This window comes from Ctenopharyngodon idella, chromosome 15 (assembly GCF_019924925.1).
Source record: "Ctenopharyngodon idella isolate HZGC_01 chromosome 15, HZGC01, whole genome shotgun sequence".
Lineage (NCBI taxonomy): Eukaryota > Metazoa > Chordata > Actinopteri > Cypriniformes > Xenocyprididae > Ctenopharyngodon > Ctenopharyngodon idella.
This window is the reverse complement of record NC_067234.1, coordinates 30,725,613-30,744,384: the sequence shown is the minus strand read 5'-3', so window position 1 is coordinate 30,744,384 and position 18,772 is coordinate 30,725,613. Positions and strand designations below refer to the sequence as shown.

General features: G+C 39.2%; 1 protein-coding gene across 4 annotated transcripts; it reads right to left on the bottom strand.

Moving 5' to 3' along the window:
* Positions 1 to 41: 41 nt before the first annotated feature.
* On the bottom strand, positions 42 to 18,427 carry mlf1 (myeloid leukemia factor 1). Of its 4 annotated transcripts, XM_051863826.1 has the most exons (8): positions 18,308 to 18,405; positions 17,501 to 17,573; positions 15,885 to 16,044; positions 5,790 to 5,867; positions 3,304 to 3,432; positions 3,057 to 3,216; positions 2,376 to 2,514; positions 42 to 866 (listed from the first exon to the last, which is right to left on the bottom strand). In XM_051863826.1, exons 2-8 carry the CDS (start codon positions 17,548 to 17,550, stop codon positions 788 to 790), a joined length of 795 nt encoding a protein of 264 aa, XP_051719786.1. In that variant the 5' UTR covers positions 17,551 to 17,573; positions 18,308 to 18,405; the 3' UTR covers positions 42 to 787. The 4 variants fall into 4 exon arrangements, with proteins under 4 accessions (XP_051719786.1, XP_051719787.1, XP_051719789.1 ...); XM_051863827.1 differs by lacking the exon at positions 17,501 to 17,573 and having other exon boundaries at positions 18,308 to 18,427; XM_051863829.1 differs by lacking the exon at positions 5,790 to 5,867.
* Between the last annotated feature and the right edge of the window lie 345 nt (positions 18,428 to 18,772).

The window sequence follows — 18,772 nt, the reverse complement described above, 5'->3', positions numbered from 1 at the left end:
TTTCAAACCGTTCATCTTGCTGAATCAAATCAGGAGACAAATGAAACAAGCAGGATAAAGACTTTATTAACTAATAGCCATATTAAATGCATTTATTGTGATAGCATTTTCTTTTGTTCTCAGTGTTTGTTCTCAAAAAATGTACCTCTTGAAATGAGAAAAAGTGAAGCGTATCTTCAAGTCAGGAGGAAAACACTATGAGAAACATTTATATAAAAACTCTACTTTCATGCTGTTTTTTAAACAAATGTGTACAGAGGAAGGTTTTTAGAGGGTTTATGGTGATGACTGCAGAATAAACACATGGACAGCATCAATAAGTGCTTTACAGCACTGGATCCCAACTCTGGTTCTGCTACCTGGATACTGTCCGAGTTCACATGTCATCATCCAGGTCCAAATGCTCCTTCACATCCCAAAAGCAAACAACAAACAGTGCTGATATACACTCATGGTGTTCTGTAGTACTACTGAAAAATCTTGGACCAGGAAACAGTATTCGACAAGTCACGACTTACCCAGCAGATTATGTACTGTTAATCAAAGACCAGCTCTAATGCTTATCAATGACCCACTACTGATAACCATTTTAAAACATATGGTCATTATATAAAAAGAAAAGAAAAACTCTACTGGAGTTATCTAGAAATAACTTCTAGTACAGAGCGCAGCAGAAGTTCACATGCTGCTCAAGTTTGTGGTGTGACACAGGCATCAGAAAGTCAATGGCAGATATGAGGAAACTGCAGTAAGAAGCAGCAGCAGTGGTGTTTTATTGTGAATGAGTTTAGTGATTCTTCACATTGGAGCCTTTAATGTTCAACTCATTGTAATGGGCTTGATTTCCTGCAGCTGCTTTGGCATTTCTGTGAACACAAAATAGTAAAGAAACATTTTTATATTAAACAGGACAAATCACATTTCAGAGCAAGCCTAGATTCTCTTTCAGAAGTGACCTTTAACATTATGGTGTCATGTGATACGGCTGTGCATGTACCAGCTGGTTATTTAAGGAACATGAACTACTGGCAAACGCTCCACCATGCCAACCTGCAGTTCATACAGTGATACGAGTCACCCTTCATTATAACTTACACAGTTCTACAAAAGAGTCGAGTTCTGGCAGAAGGGTGACCTCTGACCCGGCGTATGACATAAGATGTACGCGTAAGCTTAGGTGAGAATTGATGAAGGATAGAGCAAAACAAAACAACAGTCATGAATTACAAGTCTAAAACGAGAAGTTTTAAAGAAAAAATGTGTGAGGATTTCAATTTAAGAGAAGAGGAGCTCTGTCGTACGTCGGGTTAGAGGTCACCCTTCCGCCGGAACTCGACTCTCTCGTGAACGTGCGGACGACCGTTGCCGGAAGTTAGTGATTATATGCTAAAAAATGTTGGGTTAAAAACAACCCATGTTGGGTTGAAAATGGATAAACCCAGTGATTGGGTTGTTTTAACCCAGCGGTTGGGTTAAATGTTTGCCAAACCTGCTGGGTAGTTTTATTAAACTGAACTATTGTTTAAAAATTACTGTATGGCTGGCTTAACATGAACCCAAAATATGTTGGAAATTAAAAATCAGGCACATAATTACTGGAGGCAACAATAATAATCAAAAGGTGAACATTTATTAATAAGCAATTTAATAAATGTTTATTGTTTAATTATTATTCATTTAACTTATTAATAAATATTCATTTATTAAACATATTAATAAATGTTAATTTCCAAAATACTTTGGGTTCATTTTAAGCAAGAAATACAGTAATTTTTAAACAATTGTTGAGTTAAATAAAATTACTCAGCAGGTTGGTCAAACATTTAACCCAACCGCTGGTTTAAAACAACCCAATCGCTGAGTTTGTCTATTTTCAACCCAACTGGGGTTGTTTTTAACCCAGCATTTTTTAGAGTGTAGTTAATAAAGTTTTAAATATGGATATTTTTCTTATAAAAACCCATTGCTTTGCTCCAGAAGCCATTTATTAACCCACTGGAGTCGTATGGATGCACTTTTTGGAACTCAGGCTCTATTCACTACCATTACAAAGCTGGGAAGACCCAGGATATTATTTATTATAACTTCGATTGTGTTCGTCTGAAAGAAGATGGTCATATACACCTAGGATGGCTTGAGAGTGAGTAAACTGTGTCATAATTTTCATTTTTGGGTGAACTATTCCTTTAAAATAAATCTAGATTTCTCCCAGCTTCAGTCCCAAACTGAGAATCAGTGGACTTACAGATGGACTCCAGCTAAAAAAACATAGTTCACTCATTTCTCTCTGATTCAAATCTTCAAATCTCTATCTTTTTTCTGTTTGTATGGGAGCAGCTTCAGAAGTGTGTGTCACATGTGCACTTGTCACTGACCTGCGTGTCTCTGGTGGTCCTGTGATGGCTGCTCGGTGTACCGCTCGATGTCTCGGTGCTTCCAGACGGGACATGGGAGAAGAAACGTGGAATCTGGACACCTCACGCTGCCATTCATCATCAAAGGACTGGGCCTCCGCTGAAGAGACAAAACACAAGAACATCCTAAGAAACAGTGTCAGAAACAGATACTTTATTTTAACGGTATAGTTAACTATATTTTTTCTGAGCATTTGCTTAGGAAATGTGAAAGAACATGTATTGGATGTGTTTTTCACTTCTTCACATCTTTACATCACCAGAGAAACTTCAACACTTGTTTGTCTCTTTAAAGGATTAGTTCACTTCAGAATTCAAATTTCCTGATAATTTACTCACCCCCATGTCATCCAAGACAATGGGGGTGAAACCAATGGTTTCTCTAGATAAGACCCTTATTCCTCGTCTGGGATCATGTAGAGCCCTTTGACGCCGCACTGAAACTGACATTTGGACCTTCAACCCGTTGAACCCGTGAAGTCCACTATATGGAGAAAAATCCTGGAATGTTTTCCTCAAAAACCTTAAATTTCTTTTCGACTGAAGAAAGAAAGACATAAACATCTTGGATGACATGGAGTTGAGTAAATTATCAGGAAATTTTCTTTTGAAAGTGTACTAATCCTGTAAATCAATCCTCACTTTCATCCATATTCTGGAAGTCCTGGTTGAGTTCTTTCTCTCCGGTTTTCCTGTTCTCCTTCCTCTCGATGACGTGGCCTCTGTCCTGGATGTGATGGCCAATGGACATCTTCTCTAGTCCACTCTCAGAGTCCTTCAGACTCTTCCTGGTCTCCTTTAACTGAACACACCATAAATCACTTACTAATATGGATCAAAAGATTGGATGTTCATTGGATGTTTGAGAGAGATTCAGAGCAGTACTCACTCCTCCAGGAGCACAGCGGGTCTGAGCTGAGGCCTGGAACACTTTTGCCGGCTCATTTCCCATTTTAGAGTATGTCATGACAGAAGACGAGGAAAATGAGTGGCTGTTGGAGTCTGAAGCCATGTTTTCCTAAAAGAAACGGTTACGAAAACATCTGAGAAACTTTTTTTGTGTCTATCAATAACTGCAGGACACTGAATTCAGTCTAGTATTCATGCGTCACTGATTCATCAGTGTAATTACTAACTAGTAGTTTGTATGACAGTGAGTGTGCATAACAAAATTACATTTTTTTTCAATTAAAATTTTATGAAAATGTGCTCATCAAAGAAGAATAGTTTTAGTTTAAATCACTCTTTTATTGTCTCATCACCAAAAGCACATGTGCCGTGGTGATTGAAAGTCTTGAGAGCATACAGAATACAATTAGATGACAATACATACAATATATACAATAAATATACAAAAGATACAGATTATACATACAGTATCTCACAGAAGTGATTACACCCCTCACATTTTTGTAAATATTTTATTATATCTTTTCATGTGACAACACTGAAGAAATGACACTTTGCTACAATGTAAAGTAGTGAGTGTACAGCTTGTATAACAGTGTAAATTTGCTGTCCCCTCAAAATAACTCAACACACAGCCATTAATTTCTAAACCGCTGGCCACAAAAGTGAGTACACCCCTAAGTGAAAATGTCCAAATTGGGCCCAAAGTGTCAATATTTTGTGTGGCCACCATTATTTTCCAGCACTGCCTTAACCCTCTTGGGCATGGAGTTCACCAGAGCTTCACAGGTTGCCACTGGAGTCCTCTTCCACTCCTCCATGACGACATCACGGAGCTGGTGGATGTTAGAGACCTTGCACTCCTCCACCTTCCATTTGAGGATGCCGTACAGATGCTCAATAAGGTTTAGGTCTGGAGACATGCTTGGCCAGTCCATCACCTTTACCCTCAGCTTCTTTAGCAAGGCAGTAGTTGTCTTGGAGGTGTGTTTGGGGTCGTTATCATGTTGGAATACTGCCCTGCGGCCCAGTCTCTGAAGTGAGGGGATCATGCTCTGTTGGCATTCATGGTTCCCTCAATAAACTGTAGCTCCCTAGTGCCGGCAGCACTCATGCAGCCCCAGACCATGACACTCCCACAACCATGCTTGACTGTAGGCAAGACACACTTGTCTTTGTACTCCTTGCCTGGTTGCCGTCACACACGCTTGACACCATCTGAACCAAATGAGTTTATCTTGGTCTCATCAGACCACAGGACATGGTTCCAGTAATCCATGTCCTTAGTCTGCTTGTCTTCAGCAAACTGTTTGCGGGCTTTCTTGTGCATCATCTTTAGAAGAGGCTGCCTTCTGGGACGACAGCCATGCAGACCAATTTGATGCAGAGTGTGGCGTATGGTCTGAGCACTGACAGGCTGACCCCCCACCGCTTCAACCTCTGAAGCAATGCTGGCAGCACTCATATGTCTATTTCCCAAACACAACCTCTGGATATGACGCTGAGCACATGCACTCAACTTCTTTGGTCGACCATGGCGAGGCCTGTTCTGAGTGGAACCTGTCCTGTTAAACCGCTGTATGGTCTTGGCCACCGTGCTTCTTATAGCCTACACCATCTTTATGTAGAGCACCAATTCTTTTTTTCAGATCCTCAGAGAGTTCTTTGCCATGAGGTGCCATGTTGAACTTCCAGTATGAGAGAGTGAGAGTGATAGCACCAAATTTAGCACACCTGTTCCCCATTCACACCTGAGACCTTGTAACACTAATGAGTCACATGACACCGGGGAGAGAAAATGGCTAATTGGGCCCAATTTGGACATTTTCACTTAGGAGTGTACTCACTTTTGTGGCCAGCAGTTTTGACATTAATGGCTGTGTGTTGAGTTATTTTGAGGGGACAGCAAATTTACACTGTTATAGAAGCTGTACACTCACTACTTTACATTGTAGCAAAGTGTCATTTCTTCAGTGTTGTCACATGAAAATATATAATAAAATATTTACAAAAAATGTGAGGGGTGTACTCACTTCTGTGAGATACTGTATAATATATAGCTTATACAGGCTAGAATACGCATTTATTTAGGAAGAGAACAGAGACTGTGTCACTTTTCGTGTTCAACACCACACAAAGCAGATGAATGTTTATTTTTTTCCTCCACAGTGACAGCTGAAGTCACTAAAACACGACCTTTGTGCCTAAACAGGCAAATATGAACAACACAATATATTAAAAAATACAATTCCAATTGTAATTTGAACAAAACACGTAAAAAATCCCATACAATTCCCATTCCTGCTGTTAACTATGAAAAGAGCAGCATGTTTCCATGATCTTAGGCATGGTCAGTTTATTAAGTCGAATCAGTGGCAGAAGGTGTGTATAAACTCTCTGACACTGTGGTTCATGGAGTATTGAAGAGATGCTGGTACAATATGAGAACAGAGAGGTCAGACTTACAAAGTTTCTGTGCATTGCCTCCATCCTGTTCCTCATGCTGTCTATCATAGAGAAAGGATTGCCAAAGAAATCCAGCTCCTGTTGACATTTATCACACACATTTAGTGACATAGCAGACAATCCTTCACATGCAAGTACACATGAAGTACTCAACAACACAGATTCATCTACTGCAATATAGACTGCAGTTATTCAAAGGAAATGTACTTAAGGTGTACACTGCCATACATTGTTATTTAAACCATTTTCTCTAATAACTTGTATTAAGAGTTAAAATATGACACTAAAAGCTGATTGTGTCAAGCTGTGATGTTTACTGGCCTGTGAGAAGTTGCATTAAGTTGTGCTACCAGACATGAAACACATTTGCAACCCACTTTACTTTGTCACACTGTCATGTGATGTATTTCTAAGTGAAACAAGAAAAAAAGAGTGATGTTAAAGCAATGGAGTGTTGTGATCTAGAGCGGTCAGTGTTGACACCAGTCTGTGGATCAATGTTATGAACAATGACAAGACACAATAAGGTCTGAGGTACCAACTAGAAAGTGCAACACAAACACTGTAAAAACACTATGAAAAAGTCTAATCTATGCAGCACACAGTCACACACTCACATACACAACAAGGTAGTGAGAAGAATATATAACTGTGAGGACACTGTGAGGACTGTAGAGATCACGGTCAGAGTTCACTGGCCTTACAGTTTCTAGAACTTGAGAAGCGTGGGAGTAAACTGAAGCTAATAAATGGGTAGTTGAAATGATATGACAGGTGACATACTCTACTTCAATGTTTTTCCAATTTTTATTTTTATTTTTACACAAGCTACCACGCCATGGCCGCCACGCCAGAGCCTTGTCATGTCATGGCCGCCACAGCAGAGTCTCCTCAGGTCACGGACACCACGCCAGAGCCTCGTCATGTCATGGCTGCCACAGCAGAGTCTCCTCAAGTCACGGACACCACACCAGAGCCTCGTCACGTCATGGCCGCCACACCAGAGCTTTTTCATTTCATGGGCGCCATGCCAGAGTCTCGTCACATTTTTGAGTCTCGTCATTTTCATGAGATTCACCCATTTATGGCATCTATATCATATGTGTGTGAAAATGTGTCTCTGTGTTTGAATGTTTCTGTAACTCATGGTGCTGAGAGCTCTGAATAAGTCCCAAAATTGGTAGCTGTCACCTCTGGTTATCACATCTAATAATGGAGAAGCAGCTCATGTTTCTTTGAACAGTTCAGTGCAGCATCGCCTCAGTGCCTTCTTACGGTCGAGCTGATTTAAAACCATCAACACTCCTCAAGCTATTAATGCCTCTGGAGAGGACGACACCACTATCTGTTCGCTGTTGGAGTGCATTTTTAAGTGCTTCAAAATCTGCTGGAGGACAGGTCACGTACACTATTTTAGGTCAGCTGTGTTTAGAAGACACAACCCTGAGGTCATGACCCATTTATGCTACATGCTATCACAGCAGTGGGTCTCATATTGCAGGTCTTGTGTCTCATCTGGGCAGAAGGATTATTCAACAGATGCACTGGGAAAAACACTTTTGATTTAGCAAATGACCCACACAAGAGAGCTCTTGGAAGAGGACACAGTTCTGAGAATAATCAGAACACCAGCAATGCTTCGGGTGTGACCTTAACATCGAAAACATTTCTCAGGTTACTTAATGGACACATCTGTTACTAAACTGTGCATGTGACTCATAAGCTGGCCAAATATGTAGAAGTATTTTATATGATCAAATGATGATCACCATGTGAAGTAAGCAACCAAAAAGCAAATGTCATAGTCCGACATTGTTCACTTTTAGCAAACCGCTCTAGGTAACAGTGAACTAGTTTAGCTAACTGCAAGAAGAACTTGAACTCATAGTTCTGTTTGCGTTTGTGGCGATTTGGTCTGCCAGTAGTCATTCAGCTTAAATATTCTTCAAGACGTGAACTCCACCTCACTCTGCGGACTCCTCTCATTACAGTCCAATAAAACACAACTAAATAAGTGGGTCACCAATGGTCTAGAACTAACAGTCTAGTTGTACAACAACCATCTACTCTATTAGTGAGATCATCTAATTTATATAGATTTTTCCAATATTTTTCAGATAACAGGGCTGAAGGCACCTTGGAAATTAAGATACAATTCACACATCATGTTTTTTACTTCTGAGTGACAGGAGTAAGGGGATAATCACATAGAACACAGTTTTGCTCTTGAGACACAAAATAGTTACTATAGTCAGGGTTGCCAGGTTTTCACAACAAAACTATCTCAATTGCTACTCAAAACTAGCCAAATCGCGTTCCAAAATCTGCATTTTTGGTGGGGTTCCCCTCGTAAAATTTGCATTCCAGGGGCTAAATATCATGTTATTTGGGGTCGCTACAACCCACGGACATGAAAAACAACCCGTGGCAACAGTGTTAAATCCCAATTCCGTGGGAAAACCACAGACTTGGCAACACTGACTATAGTATGCAACAGTAACTGCAGAGCCGCAGTGCTGATGAATGGAAAAGAAGGTAGGGTCACGAGCACGAGACGCAACAGTCAGACATCTGTCTAGCATATTTTTGAAAAGGTCCTGTTCACACATGATCTCTAAATGGTAATTTACCAGTAATGACTGGTATGTGTGAAAGGGTTAATTTAAAATCTCCAGTTCAGCTGTACTGCGTGACTTTGGATTGTTGGGAAACCTACACCATGACAGAAATGCCTCCTGGCTCAGCCGAGACTCGAACCGGATAACCTTTTTGCTGTGAGGTGCTACCCAATTGGTGTATGTGTTCAATAAAAAATATCCCATAAGCCAATAACAGTGACAAACAACATTGTGCAATAAAATATTTTTATTCAATGTTTGAATAATCAGTACATTAAAAATTAATTAACAGATAAAAACAAAATAAACACCCATCTTCCAGTCATCAAGCACAGAAGTAGACAAGGCAACGCGGCTATCACACATAATGTACAGTACTATAAAGTAAATTAGTATTGTACACTCTAAAAAATCTTGGGTTAATTTTCCTGGGTACAGATCCTGGGTCAGACGTAATAACCCAGGGGTTGAGTTATTTATCGCGGGCTTTTTGCGCCCTCTTCAGGAGAGAGCAGTACAGCTCCGTCAAATTGGTGCATGTCTTTGGCAAAATACAGGTTTGTATATGTTTTATTTTATCTAACAATTCGTTATTGTTCTGTATATCTTTTATTTTTATGCAAAGCAACATACAGGGGCGCGATGTGAGTCACCTAAACGAGTGTCACGTTGGTCTTTTCGCGTGATGGAAATGCCTGATGCCTTGCATAAAATTTTATGATTTTATTCAAAAAGATACAGAATATATAAATACTTAGGATGTTAAAATATGTTCTCAGAATTGTACACTGATTATTTATGGACAGGTTATGGAGTCAGTCACAGCATTTTTCGGCTATGAGTGAAACGCAGACGGCGGCCTGAAGTTAGCAGTTCCCCCGCTGAACATGAGCCATCTCCGGCACGAGATCCCGCGCCGTTATGGTGGAAACAGGACAACAGAGACTAGGGCTGCGACAAACGATTATTTTGATAATCGATTAATCTACCGATTATTGGAACGATTAATCAACTAATCGTTGATTATTACACTGATTAATCAGTATGCTTTGTTCAATTATTCCACTTTAGCAATTAGTTAAAATATTGAGTTATACTTAGACTAATAAATAAAAATCACTTATTTTTAATAAATTTCAAGCCAACTGAATAGACCAATCTACTTCAGGTTTTCTTTTCTCCTCAGAAGTCATCAATAGTCCAGCTGTTACAATGACTGGTACTGTGTTTTTATTAAGTCTGGGAATTGTAATAACTTTTTAATAAGAGTAAAAATATGAATATGTAATATTGTGCATATATATATATATATATATATATATATATTTTTTTTTTTTAAATAACCCTCTCTAGATTTCTTTTTTTTTTTCATTCTTTTTTACTATCGAGTTTATGGTCATTGAATGGCTTTCCTAAGGTAAATGTAACATTTTGTGACATATTAGTTTGCAAGCTGTTTTATTGACGTCTTTCTGTGGTTAAAACTCTGATTAAGTGATTACATTAGAGATGGATTAATTTCAGTGAGTTGTACTGTATCTTTCAACATACTTTTTGATGTTCATTCATGTTTATTTTGTGCTGTAATAGCAGAAAAGAGGAAGAGATAATAGGTTCATGTGCTGCTTGACCTGAGGCGCTACAGCGATCTGTCACGCCACATTAAAGAGCGCCAAAACCACATGTATTGTTTGAATTCCGTAGTAAAACTGACAGAATTTAAAAGCCGAGACTGTTTTATATCAAAAGTAACCTGATCTGTCTCATCTGTCGGTGCGTTGTCTGTGTCCTCTTTGCTCTGCTGTGTCACACACAGTTTCTGCCAATCTCATGTTAATCTTGAGTATATATAGAGTAACACTGCATCCTTCATATCTCCGAAAAGTCTTCAGTTTTGTCATATTTATAAAAGATAGATACGCTAAACCGAGTCTTTCTGAAAAAAGCAGAGATCCTGGAGGCGTGCCTGCCGTCAGTGCCGTGGGCGGAGCTAAAGAGTCACGAGCATGCGCAGCTTCTGCGCAGAGATCGTCTGCAAGCTGTGACATCATTATAAATAAAAAGAGAACAAAAACGTTTGTGTTGTTTACATTTTATGCACTTGCGTGCCGATTGTCAACAAAACACAGACATCTGATGCACCTTTACTCACCACCCGCGATCTGCAAATCCAGCGCCGAACTGGGACTTGTTTACAAAGCATTCATCACCGAAATCCCGGGAACAAACAAACATACATGCACAACTCCGTTTCTGCCCTGGAAAAACAAACTTCATCCACTGTTCCCTTGAAGCTGGGTTCTTTGGGAAGCTGAAAAAGGTCATCTTTCCCTCACAACCAAAAACACACTCCTGCTGCGTCCTCTGGAGGTCGCATTGAAGGCTACATACGTCATCAAGGATGTCATATTTAAGAAAAGTAACCATAATAAAATTGACTGATATTCATTGTGAGGTGTAAAATACTGTAATTTCTTTCTTACGTTGCAATCTAACGGGTATTTTTCTTAAATGAGACTGTCTCGGTGATGTATGCAGCCTTCAAAGGGTGCAGCCCCTGAATTGGGACACAGCCATTGTTGAAAACTCTCTCGGCTTCCGTATCCCGAACGAAACGCGTTGATGGGCGTGCTCTTGCTCTGGGTGATGTGTGTGCACGCTTATCAGGGAGAAGTGCCTATACAAGGAATTCCGCTCTCTTTTGACGTCATACAGGCCATACTCAAAAAAAACTCTCCAAATCCTGTACCGAAACCGGAAGTAGTATATTTGACACAGAAATACTCCGTCATACGTCCAACTCGTGTTTTGAAACTTTGGCCATGTTTAGCATGAGAATGCAACTTTAACAGTGTAAATAATTCAGAATGCATGAAATAGCATTTTTAATTCCAGAATCTTGCTGTTGCTCTCTATTGTGGCATCTATTGCAACCCAGATTTCACACTTACAACCAATAAACGGCACGTTAAACAAAGTAAACTATGGTCACTGTATGTTAGCCAGTCAGATGGCATGTTTCTGTCGGCAGTGTTTGGACCAGACTTTATGCTGCTAGTCAAATGTCTGGCTATGCAGGTGCTAGCATGCAGACTGTACCATCTATCCATGAACCCAGAACAACCCAAACCTCATGTAAAGCCCTGACCCATGGGTGAGCATGCTATCTTTACAACCTCTAGGGGAAGGCCACTAGATAAAAACAAGAGATTGCAGGGCTGTGAAGAGGCTGGCATCAGATGAAAGTAATTACCAGGGATAAATATACTGAGCAGAGAGAGGTGGGGGATTACAGATGGACACTGGGACTAAGTTTAGCGTTCTGAGCTGCCAAAGTGGCCAGCTGGTCTTTGTGATGCTCCGTAACTGTGACACGCTATCCACTGCGGCCCGGCTGTTATACAGCAAGACAACAACTTTTAGTAGCACCTCACACAGCTTTTAAAATGTTCATTAGAACATCTAAACCTTCTTACTGCGTGAATCTCACATAAACTGTCTGGAACATATGCAGGTCATAGTTCACTACATAATCAAAATAAAGAAATACATAGATAATAACAGTTAAGCAACCACTACCACCATCCATAAAAGAAAAGAAAAGTGAATTCAGGTTAATTGGGACACTTTTTGCCTTTGAGATGACTGGGAAAAATTATCCAAATTAACCTGATTTCACCCTTATTATTAATACTAGAGATTCACCAGCCGACCAACTTGCACACAAACTGCATTGCAATCATTTCCTAAAATGTAATTTGTGTGGAAATATTACAAAGTCTGTAAACAGGATGTTAAATTTGGCCAAAGATGGACACAAAGAGCCAGACCCACCAGCAGAGCGAATACTGTGGCAGGCACAGCAAGCTCACTGTACACAATGCTTGAAATATAGGAAGAGAAATATAAATATTGAATTGGGGGTGGGGGTTTATATGAATGTATCTCAGAAGGGAACTGACTATCTTCAGAAAAGTTTCAGTGGCAATTTCTTTTTCTTTTTCTTCTGTATAAAGTAGCTGCTTTGTGTTCAGTGGTAACCAAAGAAACCACTGCTTTTCCATAAGCACCACCTACTGTCAGAGGGTGAATATGCATTTTCATTCACTCTGCCTGCTGTTTTTGTTTTGTGTAGGTGTGTCTTATGTAGCATAATTTCACAAACCTAAAGTCAGACCATTCTGTTTTTGCTTTAAATCTTTGAATTATACAAACTAATTCAAATCTAAAGCAACTGTTCATGCTACATGTGTGTAGCATCTTTGTTTGGATCATGATTAATATGCAGTGGTTGCTTCTTATTTCAAATGGCTACAGATTTTTTGTTTAAGACCAGTTTGCCTGTTTTAGAGCAAATAAACAACAAAATAATTTGCTTACAGAAAAAAATTGGTGTCGGAATCAGCCAATTTGCTTGTAAAAAAAAAGTCAGAATCAGCCATGAAAAATCATGATCGCTGCATTTCTAATCTAATCTATTGCTCTACATCATGGTATTGTTTGTTTTACTTATTATGCTGATTTAAATGTAAAAATACTTGTACTTTTTTTTATAAGTTCATTTTATAAGTTCATAAGTGCATTTAGGGCGTGTCCGAATCCTCTTTTGATAGTTTAACGACGGAAAAAATGGTTGGCACGCCCGGCACATGGTCTAAAAGGGTTTTACCTAGTCTCTTAATGAGTCATGGGTGTGTTTTGGGTTTAACGTGCAATAAACCAATCAGAGTCTCATCTCACATTTCCTTTAACCCTTTAAGACCTGAAGGCTTTTTTTGGGTTTTTTGTTTTCTGAGCGACATACACAAAAGTAAAGACTCATAACTTTATAACTTTAGCAAGGAGAGTCAAAAGGTAGATATCATTTGATAGAAGACTTATTAAATTTTTAGAATATATAATTTACATTTCATTTGGACATTGTCATGCTGAGAAACTGCTGATAAAAGTCAAAAAATATATAGATTTTTTTTTATAATTTTTCTTTTTTTTTATTTGACATGGAATAACTCAGGAAGGCAATAAGATCAAAGAAAAAATCTTTTTTGGTGATGCTCCCCTACACGTGAGCTGCATCTGGTTTAAATTTTGTGGTGATAGCATAAAGTATGGTTGAATAAAGTGTTATTCATTTTTACGCAGCTAGATGGCGCCCACGGGCGGTAAACTCTGGTTTAGAGGCACTTCTCAGCACTCGTTAGGAGTTTTTCAAATAGTTTAGATGCATTAAAAAGCTGAGTTTCTAAGCTTTAAGATGATACCTATTTTGTGTTATTCCACATTGGAAAACGAACATGGATGGGTCCGGGAACATTGGTTACACACTGCATCCCGGAAAGATGAGAGACATGTTTTTAGCCAAGTATGTTACATTGTTCCATGAGTAATATCTTGTGATCGACGCAATATATTATGATTTTGGGTTCATTGTAATTGTGAGAATCTGCTTTAAATAATGATGTGCTATTTTGTATGCAAAAAGAATTTTTGTGCTACCTATATGGGTTCAGTTTTTATGGGCTCTTAAAGAGAGACACGCAAACGGGAGCGCGGGCGCTCCATCTGGTCTTAAAGGAACACACCACTTTTTTTGAAAATAGGCTCATTTTCCAACTCCCCTAGAGTTAAGTAGTTGAGTTTTACCGTTTTCGAATCCATTCAGCCGATCTCCAGGTCTGGCGGTACCACTTTTAGCATAGCTTAGCATAGTTCATTGAATCTGATTAGACCGATAGCATCTCGCTCAAAAATGAACAAAGAGTTTCGATATTTTTCCTATTTAAAACTGGACTCTTCTGTAGTTACATTGTGTACTAAGACCGACGGAAAATGAAAAGTTGCGATTTTCTAGGCCGATATGGCTAGGAACTATACTCTCATTCCGGTGTAATAATCAAGAAACTTTGCTGCCATACCATGGGTGCAGCAGGCGCAATGATATTACACAGCGCCTGTGACCCCCTGCTTGCACAGGGAGCTGCCTTGCAACCATGGAGACATTTGTGAGAGACACTGCATAATATCATTGCGCCCTCCATTAGGGGGTCGGGACCCCTCGCAATCCCATTGGTTCAAATTTCTTTTAATAGGCACACTCTTTAACGCCTGTTTACAATTCCTACAAAACTATGCTATGATAAATGCAGTATCAACTACATTATAATGACCATTTATGTCTATATTAGCATAGCATAGATACCCAATTAGCCTGATTTTTACACTGAGTTTATACACACATTTGCACTTACCCTACATGTACTTACAATAATCTTTAACGTAATTATGTGTTAAATTAAGTGTTAAATGTCCAAATATTTGAGTTATAAAATACAATTATTCACTTTTTAGGACTATTATAATTATTATTTATTAATTAACAGTTAATCAAAGTTAAGAAATTACTTTCATTTGCTATTATTTACACTCATTTGTTTTGTTACACATTATATAGTAAGCTAGGCTAATCATTAACTGACAGTTTGGGGAGACCCGATTTCAAAGGAGGACCCGATTTGTCATGACACCACCTCGTTACGCTCCTGGCATTTTAAAAACGCGACACTCAAATTGAAAACATTTGGAAAAGTGCACTAACCGCTGGAAAAAACGCTTTGGTGGACACACGGCCTAAAGGCGACTGTCAACTAGCACTTGGATTCTACGCTTGAGTGTAAGGAAATAACTGACTATATCCACAGGTATCAATAGCCTATATTCATCTTTCAAAACAAAACTAGGACTGCAGATACAAACTGTAAACAAAGCAGTGCTTGCTTATCATATCAATATGAATATCAATCACGCTGATCACTTTCTTCATTCCAGGCGGCTCATGTTGTTATGAAAATATTCTTGTATTGGATTGCTCAGGTAAGATGACGTAAAAGAAAGGCCTTCTGTCTTTGCTCGCTTTCATCACTTTAACTTTTATTCTCATGCACCGACTCGCTCACTAAACTGAGGTGTGGAACACACACCGCAAAAACTAGCCCGACAGATGCTGACCGACGGCCGACCGTTGGCTTGGTGTGTCCCACCACTAAGACCTCACCTACACCAGCAGCCAACCAGAACTTTATATCATCATGGTTATTAGTTTAAAACACATAAAGATAGGAGTGAATCACTTGATTGTGCGCTGCTTCAGTAGAGCTGTCTACTATTATTATCTGCTGTACAACAGACAGCCTGCCAAAAGAGTCATGTGTCTGAGTGTCAGAACTGTGTCAGCAGCACAAAGCCTTCCTGTGCCACATTAAAAGAGCTTCATGACCTACAAACATCGCTCCAGCACACCAGAAGACTCTTACAGTGTTTTAACTGCCAAATGTCCATGATGAAGATGCTTCTAGAATGGGAAGCTCACAACTTTAGTAGACAAGTGTATAAACCATTCTGGGGTCGCTGAGATCAACAGTGATAGACAACAACACAGCCTACATGAAGAACAAGTAAAGAATCGAACTCAAACACTCACTCGGTCACTGCGAAGGTTCAGGCTCGTGTTAGGTTGGCCCGCGCCCCTGTTCCCCCTGTGACGGCCATCTGTGATGCTGGGCATGAAGCCCTGACCGAAGGGGTCAGAGAAACCCCTCATCATCTGCCGCATGCGCTCATGATGGACCTGGAATGGGTCGCTAAAGAAGGAGATGAGGCAAAAAAAAAAAAAAGAAAAAAAAAAATCACATCATGCTCTGTTGCGGTCTATGACAGTGGCTCTCAACTGATGAGTCGAGACCCATTAATAGGTCTTGCTCTGTTCAGACGGGTCGCAACAACAGGGGTCAGCTGCATAAACTTCTGTGTTTAGATTGTGTCTTAAGAACTAGTTTGACCAACTAAGACAAGAGGAAATCAGTCTTACTTTTCCTATTCAAATTAGACCAATCAACCTTTTTATGCGACTGATTTAAAAAGTTTGAGATGACTAACTTTTAAGACTAGTCTAACTAGTTTATGCAACCGGCCACAGATGGCAACATGGACAGGTGTGACATGCTCTCATTCTCAAAAACCATGAACAAAACTACACAAGACATGAGAAAGACAATATTACTACATTAAAGGATTAGTTCACTTCAGAATTAAAATTTCCTGATCATTTACTCACCCCCATGTTATCCAAGATATTCATGTCTTTCTTCAGTTTTTGAGGAAAACATTCCAGGATTTTTCTCCATATAGTGGACTTCAATGGAGTTCAACGGGTTAAAGGTCCAAATATCAATTTCAGTGCAGCTTCAAAGAGCTCTACACGATCCCAGACGAGGAATAAGGGTCTTATCTAGCAAAACCATTGCTCATTTTCTAAAAAAATAAAAATGATATACTTTTTAACCACAAATGCTCATCTTGCACTGCTCTCTGATGCGCAACGCATTATGTAATCATGTTGGAAAGGTCACACATGACGTAGGAGGAAGTACCGATCCAGTATTTATAAAGCGAACGTCAAAGACTAAGTCAAACGCTCTTTACAAAAAAGGTAAAACAACGATGTTGGGCGATTTTGAAGTTGGAGGAGAAAATGAGATGGAGTTTTTTGCCCTACCGCGGTACTTCCGTCTACGTCACGTGTGACCTTTCCAACGTGATTACGTAAAGCGTGGTGCATCACAGTGCAGTGCAAGATGAGAATTTGTGGTTAAAAAGTTTAGAATTTTTATTTTTTTAGAAAATGACAGATGGCTTTCTCTAGATAAGACCCTTATTCCTCGTCTGGGATTGTGTAGAGCTCTTTGAAGCTGCACTGCAACTGACATTTGGACCTTCAACCCGTTGAACCCCAGTGAAGTCCATTATATGGAGAAAAATCCTGGAATGTTTTCCTCAAAAACCTTAATTTCTTTTCCACTGAAGAAAGAAAGACATAAACATCTTGCATGACATGGGGGTGAGTAAATTATCAGGAAGTTTTAATTCTGAAGTGACCTAATCCTTTAAATACAGCTTTACTTGCAGTGAGGATAAACAAACGGTTCATTTTCCCATTCAGACTGTGTCATGCTTATAATTTTCCATACTGTTTGGCCAGTGTAGTTAATGGTAATATCACTGCACTTTAATGTTAGATTTCAAAGACATCTTTGTTACTTTTGTACGATAAACAGCTGCTGTCCAGTGTTGAGAAGCAGTGACAGCATGCAGAAGCGCCTACCTTGAGGAGCTATTTTAGAGCAGAGAGAAGAGAGACAAGAAACTTCATTACACTTTCTATTTTTACAGCATAATGGCATAAAGCCAGTGTGTTCATCTCCACAGTTAAACAGTGACTTCACAACTCTGACAGATCAGAGATCAAACTAAAAACACTCGTTTATGAAAAGGGCACAGTAAAAGGTGTTGGTTACACTTTACTTTAAGGTGTCCTATTTACAGTGTAATTATACATTTAAATATTGAGTAATATTAATTATCTACATGTACTTGATTTAGGGTTTGCTGCATATAATTGCGCATAATAGTTATTACTATAGTAACTACATTTAACGTGTATCAAGGACACTGTAAAATAAAGCGTTAACGAGGTGTTGTGTGTGAACTGAGTTCAGCGCGTGATGTGGCTGATTGAAAGATAAACCGGCTGAAAAAAATCAAATAATATTTATTTGTTGCACTAATAAAGAGCAAATATACAGAGCAAACCGTGTAAACGATATCAGTTCACCAGAAGGGCGACTTTCAAACCATAACAACACTTTAAAGTAAACATAACACTACTAATGAAATAAAAACCTATATTTTGAATTATGACTCACTGAACCTAATTTTCAAATAGCATAATTTTCTGATTTCGAAATTATTCTAAAATTAGGTCTAAAACAATTATAAGGTTATATTTTCACATTTTGTAAATTAAAAAACAGCAACATATTGAATATAAAAGTGCATAAGACTTACGAAAAGAAAGGGTCTTCTTCAAACTGTCCGAGGAGGCTGTTGAACATGTTGATGGAGGGAGGATGATCTGCGGTACTCGCTCTACAGGCGCTTCTAGAAGGACGCGCTCAGTTACTATCGAAACTCCACACTCTGCAGGCGGAGAGTGGGCACGTGACCAACTTTGAGCGTTGTGATTGGCTGAATACTGAAGTGTTGGTCCCGCCTCTCACAAAAGTGTTGTGTATGTGTCGTCATGGCAACTCTTCGTATTCTCTAGAAGCGTCCAGAGCCATTGAAATACATATTTAACGGTTCTGGAAGCGTCCACATATTTATTCCCACATCACTGATTCTGTGTTCACTGCCAAATGAACATAGGCTACTGGCTTACCCTGCACACTGTTTTATTATTGTATATTACATATTGTATTATACTTTCACTTGCACTTGTATAGTATAAAACCTAGATAGAAAACCTAATAG

Excerpts from the sequence above, each read along its gene's own strand:
- mlf1 (XM_051863826.1), bottom strand. The coding sequence starts at position 17,550 with ATGCTGTCACTGCTTCTCAACACTGGACAGCAGCTGTTTATCGTACAA. Across the intron at positions 5,868-15,884 it reads TGAACCTTCGCAGTGACCGA|GAGCTGGATTTCTTTGGCAA; the intron begins GTGAGTGTTTGA and ends AAATGTCAACAG. Across the intron at positions 3,433-5,789 it reads AGGCAATGCACAGAAACTTT|GAAAACATGGCTTCAGACTC; the intron begins GTAAGTCTGACC and ends CGTTTCTTTTAG.